The following is a 16201-nucleotide window of genomic DNA, read 5'->3' as shown; positions in this document are numbered from 1 at the left end:
CCTCAAACATCCACGGCCTCCGAATCGGTCCTTGCCCTTACCCTTCCTATCCTTCCTCTGCTTTACCAATTTTCTCAACGCCTTCTCCTTCGGGCCTTCTCCCGCGTCATCTCCGTCGGACCCGCTACCCCACCTTGCTCCCCTCATTCCCATCTTCCTTCTCCTTCTCCGCCTCCGTGGCCTTGCTAGCTTCCTCCAAGGCCCTGGCCTCCTCTTCCAACCTCCGCTGCTCCGCAGCGGCCACCTCTGCCTTTGCCTTAGCCTCTGCCTCCTCTTGACGTTTCTTCTCCGCAGCCTCCCGCTCCTCCCTCTCCTTCCTTGCTTTGGCCTCCGCACCTTCCTCTCCTGCCCAATTTTTTCTCTCGCCGTTCCAACTCCGAGCCCGCCTCTTTTCCTCCTTTTGTTTTCTGCGCTTTCCAGGCCTCATGAGCCTCCGTGGCATCCTCCCTAGCCTTCTCCGCGGCGTCCCGCTCGTCATAAAAGGCTTCCAGGTCTTCAGGCCGAATATCTTCGGGCGTCGGGGCAGGCTCGTACGGTTCGGGCATCACGGAAACACGGTACTCGATGGTTGACGACATGACGAACGACGAGGACGAAATTCAGAAAATAGAGGAGATGGTGGTGGTAGAAAGCTAAGAGGTGAAAAGCCACGTGACCAACCTGAAAAAATTCCACGCAGTCACACCCGGCCATCGGGATCTGCGTCCTTGAGGGCAAGAACGCTAAGGGGGGGATACTGTAACGAGCATGCCGACGGAAACCCCACTTCCACTCAATCCAACAAACCACAGCCCGGAATCCTACGGATTCCGATTCCCAGTTTCTATTTCATATTCCATTTCATATTCCTTTTTATATTTAACTTCTCCATTACAATTTATCAATAGCCCGACATCGGTAGCGAACATGTCATCGGACCCCATCGGCTACCGACCGGTAGAATACATCCTCCGACAACCCTAGAATGTAGACCACTCCGAGTAGGAACTAGATCGGACTCCTAACTAGTATATAAGCCTTAGAATTACACTGTAGATACTCAGTTCGAATATCAACTTGGTTCAGCCCAATCTCTCTCTCTCTGACTCTAAGTCTAAACTCTCATTCTCCAGTCCGCGGAACTCCGATCCGTTGGACTTATCTTTTACCTCGTCTCTGCCACTCTGCGGACTTCCGTCCGTATCCATCTTAGGGCTTCAGCTCAGGGGTGACATTGCTAATAGCTTCGCCTACGCCCAACGCATCCCGCGGCATTCTGCTATGTGCACTTACTGCCGCAATCCTATTGGCACGATCCTAACAGGAACACCATCCAGGCCCAGGGCATTCTCATTATCGGGTATGAAGGGGTCAAATACTGCCTGCTGTTGTTTACGGGCGATGCATCACGGAAATTTCGAGGTTGGATGGGGAAGCTTGGAGAGATCTTACACTCATCTCTGTCTGGACCACATGCTTCTGAATGTTTTCTTTGTTCACACAAACCAGGCAACGTCGCCAACGCGTTTCCTGGATCCTTTCTACGCACACTTGATCCTGTGTGATCTCAACCACACTATCATCCAAAACCATTCATCAGCGCTTTCAACATCCCTTCTCAACAACCTTCTCGCTCCACTTAGGTTAATCCCTAGCCTATCGACCGTGACCTTCTAACCCACACCAAAGGGGTCTGAAGCTGCAGATTTTAATCACGGTCATTTGGTTCCTTCACTATTTGTTTGGCACTCTTTCCCGGGATTGTCATCAACTTATACACATGATATCTGATTGATGATATGCTGGTCTATGGATGTGCCTCTGCGGACGATCCAAACTCCCTCTGACGAACTCTGCCCTGGTACCATTAGCCGTCAGAAATAAATCAACAGGGAAGTATTCGCAGGAAATCTGCTCTAACCGACCTGACCCAGCTTTTGGAGCACACTCATTTACCGTCAGAGATGCTACTTGCATGTTTATATCTCGATCCGCTGGTCCAAGTTCGAGGCCGTTTATGATTCCGAAGCCTTAGCATATATCAGGCGAGTATCATTGATGTATTAGTGATCCGGCAAACTAACTGATGAGTACAAGTACTTGATGAACGCCTTTGTTCATGCCGCTTAATACTCTGATAGCATAAATATATATATCAATTCTCAAAGCAAGTACAAAACAAAGCGATAATATGATAGAAGAATTCGAGAAACGATGAAACCGATATTCATAACGTATACCCAATCAACAGGCAGCAAGCATAATGGAAAAAGACCATGACAACCTCCCATGAGATCCATCTCGATGATATAACGATGAAAGAGGGTTACAATAACAGATTCTTACCGAGTAAAGGAAGAGGAGAACCTGGCAGAACAGTAGCCATGCCGAGAAATATCGACAGCTACGTGTACGACCACGTCCACACTCCAGCATTAGGTGTCGTATCGTAAACGGCATCCGGATGGTTACTGAAAGTCGCATTTGGCGTAATGCTATCTGGCGCAAGTCCCTGGAGATGATGCGTAACAAAACCAACATTTTCCGCCTGAGCGGAAACTGGTTGAATGTGTAGAAGGGCACCAGCGGTGTTAGGTGATGAAATAGGGATGACAGGATTGCTCGCATTCATACTATATGAGGGTACGATGCTCTGGGAAGTGCCTACATAAGGTTCCCAGTTATTGGTGATGGCAGGGGCTATGCGGTACAAGTTCACAACAGCCTTGTGATCCACGAGGAGCGCGGTGCACGTGCATTCCTGGGTCTGGGGTGTCTGGATCGACCAGTTTGCTTTAGTTTTCCTCCTGATATGATGACTGACGAGAGTACCTTTTGAACGAAGGCCACACAGCAAGTGGCAGGACACTGGTGGACAACGGGGGAGAGGTAGTCGGCATGGGCGTGAATGCCATGGCCGCAAATACAGCGGGACTAGAAGGTCCAGTGAGCAGGTATACATAAGATATAAGGCAGTGAAGTTTATGCACCTGGTCTAGAGTATGCCACTGTGATTCGTCTCGATAGGGAGTAAAGCGTGAACACTGACAGAAAACACTGCCAGCGTCAACGCATCGTTCCCTGATCGGAAGTGGGGCTGTTGAGGACATCGAGGGCGAGACACTAGTGACCAGTGAGAATAGCAGGAGAGAAGGCAGTGGAGGTTGTCCTTCATGATTCATCTTGGCCTTCTTTATAGTTATTTCTGGGAAACAACTCAGATAGGGTTTCCACCACCAGCGCCAAACGAAATTTGATGGAGCACCTATCTTTGTGTTGAATGTAGGCGCGGACTATTAAGCATGTAAACACCACCTATAGATAGATCCCGTATATTAGTCCGGGATCATGCTAGTGCCCATCGTTCGCTGCAGCTGTCCTCCCATGATTCCACGTGCTGTACAGCGCAACACGTCACTAAAGCTGTCTGCGAATAGATGATGAGCCCAAAGGCGGAAAGGATTGAGGCGAGGATCGGGGTAGCATCCCGCTTCAAACAACTTCTCCAGGCACGTCCGACCTACCTAGAGAAACTGGCCTGCCGAAAAAAGAAGGTCATCCAGCAGCTCCTTGTGCATATAGGGAATGAATGGGATAAGATGTAGAGAATTCAACTCAAACCCGTGATCCATACTGTTGTTCAGAAAAGATGCACCGGACACAAGTGGCGAGCCTTTAGCGATTGTCTCGCTCTTGAGAGATACCGATTTAATGCTGGGTAGGATATGATTTCGCACTGTTGCATTTGTTGACATCGAACAGTCCTTCCATCTCTAGTTAGGGTACTCATGAATTGACGAATACAAATAGTGATCATAGAAAGACCTTTCATGCCTAATCAGTAGCTAGTCGGAAGTGGGGGGTGATAAAAAGACTACCTTGAGTTGAAGACTACAAGCTAGTATCCTTTCCTTCGACTGGAGTCGGGCCCTCGAGACTTTGCTCCTCTAGGGCTTATTTTAGCCAACCATCACTTCAGCGGCAATTGTTTGATTTCCTGCTGCCGACTCCATTTCATAGGCTGTGCTGTAGCGAAAGGAAAATGGCATCTTTAGCATGAGCTTGAATTGTCGGAAACGGAAGGATGTCTAGATAATCAACGAATGTGTTGATATTGGGCATAAAGATCAAGCACTTGAGCGCTTGAGGTCGTCAGAAGCGCCGACATGTATAACAGAACCTCCTGATGAAATGCTGTTGTTGAAAAGGTTATTCCCCAAAGCGCTGGAGTTGGGCGCTCTAACTTGTCTGCGGAAAAAGAAGTGAAGTGACTCGGATAGAGCACCGGCAGATATGTCATCAGTATGCATCCAGGCCATCAAGAGGGTGCTGTGGTATATGGTCTGTCAGTTCGGTAATCTTGGCACAGGCGGTAGAAACATCAATATGGCGAAGGCGTTTGAAAGAGCCGGTAAATTTCAAGGACAAACAGGAACTTGTCGGAATTTGCCGAGATTGGATCTGCACGACAAACTAATTATACTTAAAATAAACTGGCATACTTGGTGAATGCCGAAATACCTCTACTGTATAAGTACATGGTCCAATTCTCGTCACGAGACTTGAGGAAAGTGGGGCAATCTGGGGCAATGGTGTGAGTTATGAAGAGCTCAAGATTGGCTCAAGACCATTCCTGAGCCCCGAATTTAAGGTTGATTTAAGGATCGACACTGTAAATGCCCTAGAAGAAAAGGCTCGTGTTCTGTACGATGTCTTGGGGAACCCCGTTGATAAAAAATTAAACCCATTACTATTGAACGTGCCCATCAAGGGTGTTAATAATTACAAAGCAATTTCAAAATATTAAATATTAGAGACAGACCAATCATAGCAACCCGAAGCGATAAATATGTATCGGACACGAAAGCAGAAGATTTGACAGCATATTCAGATAGGAAAGAATAACCAATAAACACCCAGCAGAAGGATTGAAAAGTACAACACGGAAGAGGATAAAGAGACACAACACATCCAAAACCAACAATCTCTATAGTTCTGGCCAAAATGTGAAATTTAGGACATCGAAGCCTGCTATCCTGAGCAAAAACATTGCAATAACGACTAGTGAAGAGAAGAGCTGAGTAGGAAAGGGAGAGTAAAGGCGCGTGCAACGCATAGGTAGAATGTGGATCATGCGCCTGATAACTGCAGTGTCGACATAGTCAATATAAAGATAAAACATAGGGAGGAGACAGGATATGAGCGTGCAGAAGATTGGGGTGAAGAAAACAAGCACGTACAAGGATGTGGATACCGTCGCGGGCACAGACCAAACCTAGGTGTCAGACGCCAGATGATACACTAGATACGAATAATCCTGGTATTCGAGACTCGTCGCGTCTCCGCTTGGCTGACGAGCATAGGAGTTGTTCGTGAAATAATCCGGATGTTGAGTGAAATAACCGTATGGGTTATATGCTTGGGCCTCAGCGATATCCGGTTGGATACTGGATGAAGCACTACTACCAGACGAAGGAGAGGAAATGCCGGTGGAAGTAAAGGGTATGTTCTCCGCATTGCTGGAAGGGCTGGATACGTGACGGAGACCAGGGAATAAAATAGACGCCGATGCGACTGGCATAAGGCTCGCGTCGTGAGAAAGGATGGCGGTGTCAGAATCTGTGGCTGAAAAAACCACGGTGTTCGGAGCGAATGAACCATTGGCATCGTGGGAATAGAGACTCGAGTTAGAAGAAGGGATATTGCTGTCCTGGAAATAATCCAAAACATTCCATGGCTCTACAGAACGGTACGAGTTGTTGACAGCGACGTGGTCAAAAAGCTGAGCTTCACAGGTGCAACGTTGTGCTAGAGGCGTCTATCACGTAGGCTGCATAAGTTCAAGCTACGGTGCAGAGTGTCGAGCAGCATACCTTTTGTACATAGGCGACACATTGAGTTGGGGGATGATGATGGACAACCATCGAAACGTAGTCGACATGCGCGTGAATACCGTGCCCACAACTAATGCAGACGGACTGGGAGAACATATGTAGGTGAATACGGGTGAAGCAGGTGTGAGCCTACCTGATCCACCAGGGTCGACGTGAACCATGGACACTGACAGTGTTGGATGTTGTCAGCGACCTGGGTGCACTGTCCTCGAGACGGTAGGAAGGCTGAAGACATTGGAGGAGCGCTGTTGTCGAGAGAGAGATGTGAGAATGGGATGGCAGTTGGAGTTCATATCAGCGCATTTTAATGGTCCAGATAGCTGTGGAGGATAATTCGGAAACTATATCGCATTGATCTGATGAATCGGGCAGAAGCATACTTAGCCGAGGAAATCCATATACAGTAACAAGGCCGTCCCCGAGGCACGAGAAAATAGTGACCCCTACGGACCCATTGGACACATCAACGGCGATTCCTTCTATGGGTAGCCGGGACAGTGCTTACGTTATAAAACGTTTCCCATAGTATATCATTCGCTGACTTACACGCAAGTCTAAGAAACCTCTTGGGACTCGGAGTGCTCGGTATTTTTCTCGAAAAGTATGCGGGGAAGGAACCGATGTTGGTGTCGATGTTTAGCCTGCCAAGCTTCTCAAAACTGACTTCAATGTCACGCGTCACGCGTTATGTATCTGAGCCGTGCGCAACCACTGCCAGTGCTAGTCTCGGGGCAGGCAGTGGCCGCAAGGCATACATAACTTGCTGCTCATCTATTACTAATCCCATCGTACCCCGATGGTGATAGACTATCCCGCCTCGTGCTGTCTCACATCTATGTGTCCAAGAAGGCACCTTTTTACGAATTCTCAAGTACCCGCCACGGCCACACATGATACCCCAGAGTCTCTATCGCTTGTCATGGACCGGTAGGACACACTGAGGCACAAGCTCTGACGACGAATGATGGACAGAGATGGAGACTTGAAAATAGAGAAGGGAAATAAAGGAGGGCGGGGAGGATATTTGGAGTGGAACGGTATCTCTGCTCATGCTTACCCGCTGTTCAAGTCTCCGCTACCACCACAACATCATGCTTCATCAATCATTAATCATTCCTGAGAAGAAGTTCTCATTCCATCCTTTTCGTTGACTCGCCAGCAGACCCTGACTCTATCCCTTCCCGATTTTCAATACTGTATCATGTTACCCCGCCTACGCTTGTGCCACCACACGCCAGGACCATGCATGTCAGGACTCAGGACATCACCTGCTCCAGGAAGTTCCGCTCACTTCAACCGTGGAGGCTTAGCGCTTAGCGCTTAAGTTTCAAGTATCGAATTTACTTAGAAAAGACCCTTCGTCGCTCATCTCTTCACCTGGTCAATCCTTTCTCTTCATCGATTCTTGTCGTCTGCGAAACTCCATTCTTCGGTCGACGATTCAAGAGGATTGAAGGATTTGAAAATGTGGATCGGATGCGCGCAGGGAACACAGAGGCCGATGAGATAGAGGAAAAGGAGAAACGAAAGTTGGCACGACTCGGAGAACCCACCGAATAGCAAAAAGGATACAGTGAAATGTTCTGCTGGAATTATCGCACCGATCGCCCATTTGCTCGGGAAGGTTTAATCACTGCACAATACGCTCGGGCGAGACGAGGCCATGCAGTTCACTTCAAGCCGACGAGGATAGCACTTAGTATGGTACAATCCTTTTCTTTCGTACTCCCGTTTTCTCATGAGCATATATCCATTAGGTTCTTCATTGGATCGAATTTCTCAGATTGAAAGACCGGAGCCCTGGTTACGGCAGATCTCTATCGCATCACAAGGCTGCACGACTGTTCATGATTAGCGAAGAAAAGATGTTCGTGACGTGCTGTCTGTCTCGCTCGTAGTACCAGCATCTCCGACAATGTTGGTCGCTTTGCATTTGGCAGCTCAACCGTGATTTGGAATATGCTTTCTTTTCTTCCGTTGCTCGACGTACTGCATCTCTACTCTCTACTTATAGTCTAAGCTCAGGTCTCTGTTCATCAGATGTACAGCTTTCTCGTAGAGTCACAATGATGATATTCAGTTCCGACACGACAATAGATTGTTACATACAACAGCATTTCAAAGCGACAGACGTACAGATATCAAAGCACAAAGAAAAGAAAAGAGAATATCTTATTTGAATACAAGGTAGACACCGGCAGGAAAACAGTAAGGAGCAATGTCGATGAAATAAAAGAAAACAAGTGGATTCTGCCATGGGGAATGATCATCGCTATCGTTGTTTTTGTGATCGTGGTCCCGGTGGACTATCAAAGAGGTATAAGGCTTATGCGCCTGCGGATGGTGCACCATCCATTCCAAACGAATGACCTTGGTAATCATAATAACCCATGGGCGCGTGGTGGACGGGGGAGCCAGTCACCAGGGACGCGCCGTCTGACTGCTGGTCAGAGACGAAAGCGTAAGCATCGTTCTGGGAGAAATGGAGGACACTGTTAGACTGAAATGTGACAGGAATGGGGGCAAGGAGCGTGGAATTGATGTCTCCGGGAGTGTAAGAGTTGGGATTGACGGAAGGGATGGAGGTCGAGGCAATAGCAAAGGTGGCGGTGCCGGAGGAGAGTCCGGCTACGTTGGCATTAGAAGGAGTGATGCTGTCGAGACTGTTCGTGGGGGGAACCGGGCTGCGGGGCACTGAGATCGAACGATACGCGTTCACGATGGCCTCATGGTCGAAAAGTTGTACGGTGCAAGTACATGCATGTGATTTATACGCCTACAATACGAATAGTATCAGTCCTAAGGAGAAGAATGCGGAGAAATAGTGCGCGCCTTTTGAGCAAATGCCGCACAATGAGTGGTGGGGTTATGGTAGACCACCTTTGACTCGTAGTCGACATGTGCATGGACACCATGTCCACAGTCAACACAGCTGATCTGAGAGAACCCGGTGGTACGTGAGTGCATTGGTCGTAGAGAAAGAAGGCCTACCTGATCCTGGGACGGCGACGAAGGAGGATTAAACCGCGGATAGTAACAGGTCACAGCCCCATCAGTAACATGAGTGCATCGTGCCCTGGGCGCTACGATTGGTTGAGACATGAGGATGTGATTATAGTAGAAGACTTGTAAGAGTGAAGACGAGGCGTTGATGCAAAGCAAAGGACTGGACGGTAGAACTTACATAGCCCTCAGACGCACCTAAAAGTAAAAAAATCCTACTGATTGGTCTGAGATCAGACCTTCAGGCTCGGCCCGCTGGAAATCAAGAACTTGAGAGTTCACCAAAAATAACCGCACCTAGGCAGTCGAGATCCGTCCTACCATCGGCTACGTGCTTCATGCTACCCCTCGTCTTCGCAAGTGGTGACATCAGTTCCACCCTGCTACAAAGTTAATACAGGATGATGGTCCACGCATTCATAAGTTCTTATGGATTCCGCGTGTCAGAACAGAACGAAACAGGTACCCGACGTTGACTTCGTTATCTAACGATCCGATACTGAAATTCTTTACCCCAAATGCTGTTTGTTTAAATTGTTTTTCGTCAATCGCCGATTTCGTTTGATCGACGGCTAATACCCAAGGGGCCAAGGGACCACCCGCAATGCTACTTGCATCACTTCGAATTTGCACTCGTGATCTGTTCCGAAGGCAAGTACGGCACCTACTGTAGACAGTGTCCCGCGTTCAGAAGACGATCGTTCGCTCACGCAGAGAGTCCAGAACGGCGGGGGCTTTAGAATGCAGTAAAGAAATTGAAATATACCCCGATCATCCTGCAAACATCCCAACAAGGTACTGACTGACTCCCTCCGGAGTCAAGCTGCCTACATCCGAGAACACCAAAGAGATGAGATCGGGTCTAAGTAAGAGGTCCAGTTAACAAAGGAAAAAATCGAAGACCAGGCGGCGAACCTGGTGTAGTCTACACTTGAATTATTTCGAGTGAGTTGTTCTTCACTGATCTTGATCTTTGCGGGAGTCGGTGTTCATATCTTCGAGGGCTGATGACACCCAAGTTGATCCGCCGGAAGCAAAAGACGATTTCGGAGACGGATTAACGGAAGATTTGTGGAGGGGCCGTCCTATAGGTAGAGAGAAGGAAAGTAGGTTTGGAGTATGACTTGACAGATCATATTGCGACAATATGAATAGCCGACGGAACTTGTAGCTGTGTAAAGGATGTCAGAAGCATAGAAAAAAGAGGTTTATCGATCGGCACATGGTACCTTTCTGCGAGAGCGTAAAAGGGTTTATTCGCAGTTTTTGCAATGATTGCTATCTGGTTGCTGCCGACAGCATTAATGAGTCCGCCACTCTCGACCACAGCTTCGGAATCAACGAGAACAAAATCAACCATATCCATCCAGTACGCAACTGCAGAATCAAGAATCGCGGTTGTAGGAATTCCGGCAGCCGTTAGTTTTTCTGTGGTCTTAATGCTGAGGAGTATGAATGAGAAGACGTTAGCAAAAGGCCGGAGAAAGCATCAACGCAAGGCCACGGGGTCTTGCCTCTGTAACGAAGACTATGCTAAATATGAGCTGATGACGGACGGTATTTTTGATGGGCCATTTTACCTGATATTCGCTTCCGTTTGTGAGCCTATGAGAGCGTTTGCATCACGACTCTCGAATACAAATGTGTGAGTATCTTATCAAGCGAAATGTCATCACAAAAGAATGTTCCTGATAGGAAAAGGACTGACCACCGAATCATCCTTTATAAAGTCGAAGGCAAGCTCTGCAATCTTTGCGCGATAAGTAAGCGCCTGAATGACGTACTGATGCCCTTGTCGTATCAGTTCGGTCTTGAGCTCTGAGAAACTCTGTATAAACGCCCGAGGTATGTGAGAACGGAACAGAAGAATCGGAAAGCGAACACTTACGGACGTGTCATGGGGGAAGAGAGTGACAGACTCAGTGAACAGCTCGCAACCCGCATTCAAGCTGATGTAATTTGACAATTGTTTCTTGAGATTCTCGGCACCGGCTTTGAGTTCTTTCACCAATTCAAACATAGTCCCCGCTGAGATATCGAAATTGAGAATGGTTATACCTTAAAGGCCCCTTGAGTACGCACCAGAAGAATTTTCCCTTAATTCCGCGAGAGCAAGGATCGCAGCAAGGGGGGTTGACACCTTGACATGGTAGCGTAAGTGAGCCTCGGGCTTCGACTGAAGAAGGTAAAAAAACCCGCTTGGTCATCCTGTAACAGACGATTGAAAGCACTACATATGTCAAAAGGTTGGCCTACAGGCCAGAGATGAGACGGCATCGAGTTGGACGTGTAAGTGTCTTGAGAGCACTTTGAAGGAATGTTAGTCACACCGGATCACGTGATACTACGCCACTGCTATTTCCGCGACCCTCGCCTCACGCTCCAGGACTGTCCGGGCGCGCTGTTCATCTGGAAACCTTACGGGCGAATCTGGACATTTGAGAGACCGGCAACGGTATATTGTGGCGATGCAATGAATGAATTGCTCGGCGCCCGACATCCCATTTAAATCTGCATCCCTTGAGCAGAATGCCAACACATTAGCACACTTAATTGCAGAAATACAGTGCTTCCTGAGCGGCCTGACCCTTGTGCCTCGGATGGACATTCCCGGCTCAATAGGTTTCAAACAATAAAGGGTTCATTCGCAGCTTTTGCAATGATTGCTGGTTCCGGTATATGACTTGGCAGATCGTATTGCGACAGTGGGAATAGCCGGTATCGAGCTTATAGTGCGTATGATACAACTGCGGAATCAAGAATCGCGGTAGTAGAGGTTCTGGTAACCTTGAATTTCTCTGCTAATGTTGAGTAATATTCATGAGCAGAGGTTAGCAATAGGTACTATCAGCATACCGACATCTTGCTTCTGCGATGCAGATTATGCTATGCTATTATTTGGCGATGGACGGTATTTGACGCAAAGAACCCTTTGGCATTCGCTTCCGATCGTTATTACCGTTGCTGCACGTCGCTGTTAACAAGTAACAAGCCCGCTGAGATACCGAAACTGTCACTAGGCTGGTAGCGCGCGTGCCTCACTGCCGGAAAAGAGGAGACGTACCTGCTCCTACTGCAGCTCATATTGAGAGTCCTACACATGTCAAAAACGCTGGTTAACAGGTCAGAGATGAGAAATCTTCATCGAGTTGAACGTGCAGGTGTCTTGGGAGCGCGGGGAGGGTGCGGCAAGCTTCATTCCTGCCGCCTATCAACCGGCAAGTTCTCGGCACGCTGCCCCGGACTTCGTTCTTCAAGTTCTCTAAGACTCAAGCCCATGCGCACCTTTGTCCCCGGAATTCCTCCCCATCCATTCTGATATTTTTTTGTCTCATCAAAATAGCATCTTCCCGCCACAGCTCAGCGCTCATCAAGGATTCGACCGTGTGGCTAACACAATAATTATATGGGAGTCTAGGACACCGAGGTCCATGATGGCAGTGACGAATCGACGATGAAGTTGTTGAAGGTTCACTAGTCACTCGCAATATTGACTGACGGAGCGCAGGTCATTGGAATATGTTCAAGTGAATAACGGAATGATCTCGCCCTGTCCTTGCAAGTTCGTTGTCGCTATCTGCCGTCGTCATCACTCTCCATCCACTCTCATCTTGGACCTCATCGTATTCCGAGTACTTTCATTACCATCCATTGACATCCTTAGGTCGAGAGCTCTTCATCACCGCCCATTTCCATGAAAATCCATTCCGCTTGATATTCACGCATCATCATGACTCCTTTCTGAATACAATATCAAGCAATTTCGTCAGACGTACTTGGTTACACGGTTAGCTTTGTTCGTCTAGTTTTCTTCTTGATCTGAATACTCATTCTCCGAAAAGAACTCCTGTATATTCGCCTGCCGACTAAGCGACTCCGACGTTACTTACGATAATTGATACCTTCCCCGAGCCATGACGATCCTGCCCCGAGGCTCTGGAGGCACGCAAGATATCACAATGGAAGAAGAGGAATCCGTAGCTGGGCAGCATGAAGAGTCCTCGTAGAGCCAGGAGCAGGAAAGACCATAGATGGAGTGCATGCTGAGCTTGACTGCCAGTTGTTGGTCAGATAGGGAGATCAATTCAACGTCCATTATCGTCCGTCCACACCACTCCCGTTCCATCCAGGGTCTTTTCTTGCTTCGAGCCATTTGTTGTCGACTCTGGTTATCACCGATTTCTATTCAGAATAATTTCAATAATTCCTTCCCGGATCTCACTTGAACGGGAAGATCAAAGACGATGCATGAAGTCTTGATGTATGACCGTCTTTCATCATTTTCTCCTCCCTTTGTTTCTCAATATTTTTTTCCGGTTATAGATACTTCCATTCGACAGAGTTATTTCCGACTGAGCGCTGCCCATACGTCTGTTTGGGATGAAGTCTTGACGATAAATGCATTTTCCGAGCTGCGGAGACCACATACGCTCCTTATCGCGACGCTGCGTCTGGAAAAGCGGCAAATTACCCAAGCCAATCAAAATGATAGGAAAAGACACGCGTCATAGACCGACGAGGTCCGTGCAGACTCGAATGCGATTCATATGGTCGTGTTATTGTGGGATTTCTAGTTATCGCCTTTTACACTAAACATTACGTTATTAGAAGTTATAACATACAGCTCTTCCAACTGTCGCTGGCATCAGGTCTCGGACTGTACAATCGTCTACAAAGGTTATCCCTGTGAACTGAGTTCGCATCTGGCTGACGAAGCCATCAGTTAGATAATTTTAGCATTACCTGAAGTCGGGGCATACCGTTTGGGTGTGAGCTCCGAGGTCATGGGCCTCGATCTGAGGCGTACTTGCTTGAAAGACAGAGAAAGGAACGCTGGTGGAAGGAGGTAAAATATTATATGGTGCGTCTATGGAATGCGTGGATTCACCGAAGCTGGTAGACTGAAAGGACAGTTTGGGATTGATCGTGTAAGGATTTTAGATATTATTCGGAAAGCTGTCCAGAATGTTCCACAGATTATCAAAATAAAATGGATTGTTGCTTGCGATGTGGTTGCAAAGCAGAGTCTCGCAAGTGCGAAGTTGTACCACGGGTGTCTGTAATCTGGGTTCGTGTGAAGACATCTAAGAGCGGGGCTGAGATGCGTACTTTTTGAACGTAGGCGACGCAATGCGTCTCGGGCTGTTAGTGTACAACAATGGAGACATAGTCAGCGTGTCCACACAAAGCGCAAGTAAACTGGGATGGTGTAAACATGACGCGAGCATGGATGAAGTTGAAAGGGAGCAAACCTGATTTAGCTCGGGAGATGGAGGGGGGATGAACCATGGGCAGCAGCAGGCAATAGTGTCCTCAGCCACATAGATACATTGTGCTCTGGAGGGTAATATTACGGAGAACATAGTGAGCTCTTTTTTGCTTAGCGGAGGGGATGGAAGTAAAGGCACATTTTAGCATTCTTTTATGGGACTAAGGAATCTTAAGAAAACACGTATGCACGCTAGTTCCTTTTTGGGTACAAGTCCACTTGCAACGTGTCCTTCACTTTGAACTGGTCGTCGTCGAAATACCGATACGATCGACCCTTAATCTATATGATCCGGCAAGTATCGTGATCGGCATTTCATTAAATTTTATTCACGATCGAGAGCATACGAGGATTGTGGACATCAGGAGCATCACATGACCCGGAGCCTATTTTAGCAATGAGGTCGGATCATCCTAGCCAGCTGCCGCACCATGCCGACATTTGTCAGAATAAAGGCAACGGGACGTTGGAGGATTAGTTCGGGACGTTTGAAATGGGGGCATCAGGACGTTGAAGGATTAGTTCGGGACATTTGAAAAGGCAACTTGGGGATGTTCATTGGATGAAGTTCAGGACATTTGAGGGGGGGCGAGGTTCGGGACGTTTGAAATGGGGGCATCGGGATGTTTGGGGGGTAGGGTTTGGGACATTTGAAAAGGGGACATCGGGACATTCATGGGATGAGGTTCAGGACATTGGAGGGAAATGGTGGGGACATTCGGAGGTGGGGTTTGGGACGTTGGAGGATTAGTTCAGGACATTTGAAAAGGGGCCAGATTCAGGACGTTTGGGGGGGTTGGCTTCAGGACGTTTGTGGACAGGGTTCCAGACATTGGAAGGTACAAGGTCAGGAACTTTTGAGGATGGACTTCACTGGACAAAGTTGGAGGGGGGGAGATGACTTGCGATGAATTATTAGTTCTAGAATTGGTTCATACACAACATTTCAAGTTCTGACATGCTACTCAGTGACTGCCAGGTCCAGACTTCTGGGTGTGAGGTACTAGGACCCTAGAACTATGTGCTTCAAAGCTTCAGTGAGCCTACCAGACATTGAACAAATGTGACATATGGTTCAAAGGTAAGTATAAGAAATGGCCTCAACTTCCAATTCTTCACATAAGCCCATATAAAAAGGATGGTAAACATCTTTGCATCTTTTCTCCATGAAACTGTTATTCCAAAATAGATGCCCCAAACTCCCACTCTCAAATGCCTTCAATTTTCAACCTCAAATTTCCGATTTCTACATTGAATATGTCCTCAGCTCTTCTTCTATAGAAACGTCCCCATCCTCAAACGTCCCAAGCATTTCCCTCCAACATCCAGAACCCCCACCCCCCAAACGTCCTGACCAGTTCCCTCCAATGTCCCGAACCTCATCCTATGAATGTCCCAAATCCCACCCCCTAAACGTCCTGAACCCTATCCCCCAAACGTCCCAAACCCTGCCTCCCCAAATGTCCTGAACTAATCCTCCAATGTCCCGAACCTCATCCCATAAACGTCCCCAAGTTGCTTTTCAAATGTCCCAAATCCCACCCATAAACGTCCCGATGCCCCCATTTCAAACGTCCTGAACTTCATCCCATGAACGTCCCCAAGTTGCCTTTTCAAACGTCCTGAACTAATCCTTCAATATCCCGAACCCTACCCCCAAACGTCCCCACCATTTCCCTCCAATGTCCCGAACCTCATCCCATAAACGTCCCCAAGTTGCTTTTCAAACGTCCCAAATCCCACCCATAAACGTCCCGATGCCCCCATTTCAAACGTCCCGAACTTCATCCCATGAATGTCCCCAAGTTACCTTTTTAAAGTCAAACGTCCCGATGCCCCCATTTCAAATGTCCCGAACCCCATCCTCCAAACGTCCTGAACTTCATCCAATAAACATCCCCAAGTTGCCTTTTCAAATGTCCTGAACTAATCCTTCAATCCACACGGGGACATTTCACACTAGAAAAAAAAGTAAGATGAACTTTCCTTTACCATGCCTTCAAAGTTCAGCAGCGTTGTTGTGCTTAGACATGGGTGTGGTTCTGGCCTGTTGTAT

At 47.8% G+C, this 16201-nt stretch overlaps 4 protein-coding genes across 4 annotated transcripts; all 4 read right to left on the bottom strand.

Annotated features, from left to right (window-relative positions):
• Positions 1–2145: 2145 nt before the first annotated feature.
• EV420DRAFT_1690546 (uncharacterized protein) lies at positions 2146–3089 on the bottom strand (the record flags this gene model as incomplete). Its single annotated transcript, XM_060479336.1, has 3 exons — positions 2146–2755; positions 2812–2913; positions 2970–3089. 3 exons carry the CDS (start codon positions 3087–3089, stop codon positions 2384–2386), a joined length of 594 nt encoding a protein of 197 aa, XP_060321538.1. The 3' UTR covers positions 2146–2383.
• Positions 3090–5254: 2165 nt separating this feature from the next.
• On the bottom strand, positions 5255–6108 carry EV420DRAFT_1654602 (uncharacterized protein; the record flags this gene model as incomplete). The annotated part of the gene is made up of 3 exons (XM_060478819.1): positions 5255–5797; positions 5853–5957; positions 6007–6108. 3 exons carry the CDS (start codon positions 6106–6108, stop codon positions 5255–5257), a joined length of 750 nt encoding a protein of 249 aa, XP_060321537.1.
• Positions 6109–7917: 1809 nt separating this feature from the next.
• Positions 7918–9149, bottom strand: EV420DRAFT_1599876 (uncharacterized protein). The gene is made up of 3 exons (XM_060475000.1): positions 8865–9149; positions 8706–8810; positions 7918–8649 (listed from the first exon to the last, which is right to left on the bottom strand). The coding sequence occupies exons 1-3, from the start codon at positions 8973–8975 to the stop codon at positions 8200–8202; spliced, it is 666 nt and encodes a 221-aa protein (XP_060321536.1). The 5' UTR covers positions 8976–9149; the 3' UTR covers positions 7918–8199.
• Positions 9150–9647: 498 nt separating this feature from the next.
• EV420DRAFT_1623981 (uncharacterized protein) lies at positions 9648–11285 on the bottom strand (the record flags this gene model as incomplete). The annotated part of the gene is made up of 12 exons (XM_060475975.1): positions 9648–9738; positions 9792–9847; positions 9891–10047; positions 10106–10318; positions 10371–10404; positions 10457–10481; positions 10503–10529; positions 10585–10704; positions 10765–10904; positions 10959–11016; positions 11076–11106; positions 11266–11285. 12 exons carry the CDS (start codon positions 11283–11285, stop codon positions 9648–9650), a joined length of 972 nt encoding a protein of 323 aa, XP_060321535.1.
• Positions 11286–16201: the final 4916 nt, after the last annotated feature.

This window comes from Desarmillaria tabescens (genome assembly GCF_030435595.1).
Source record: "Desarmillaria tabescens strain CCBAS 213 chromosome Unknown EV420scaffold_222, whole genome shotgun sequence".
In the NCBI taxonomy this organism is placed as follows: domain Eukaryota; kingdom Fungi; phylum Basidiomycota; class Agaricomycetes; order Agaricales; family Physalacriaceae; genus Desarmillaria; species Desarmillaria tabescens.
Note: the sequence above shows the minus strand (reverse complement) of the source record. Positions and strands in the feature narration are given on the sequence as shown.

Excerpts from the sequence above, each read along its gene's own strand:
- EV420DRAFT_1599876 (XM_060475000.1), bottom strand. The coding sequence starts at position 8,975 with ATGTCTCAACCAATCGTAGCGCCCAGGGCACGATGCACTCATGTTACT. Across the intron at positions 8,811-8,864 it reads CGTCGCCGTCCCAGGATCAG|ATCAGCTGTGTTGACTGTGG; the intron begins GTAGGCCTTCTT and ends GGGTTCTCTCAG. Across the intron at positions 8,650-8,705 it reads GTGCGGCATTTGCTCAAAAG|GCGTATAAATCACATGCATG; the intron begins GCGCGCACTATT and ends TTCGTATTGTAG.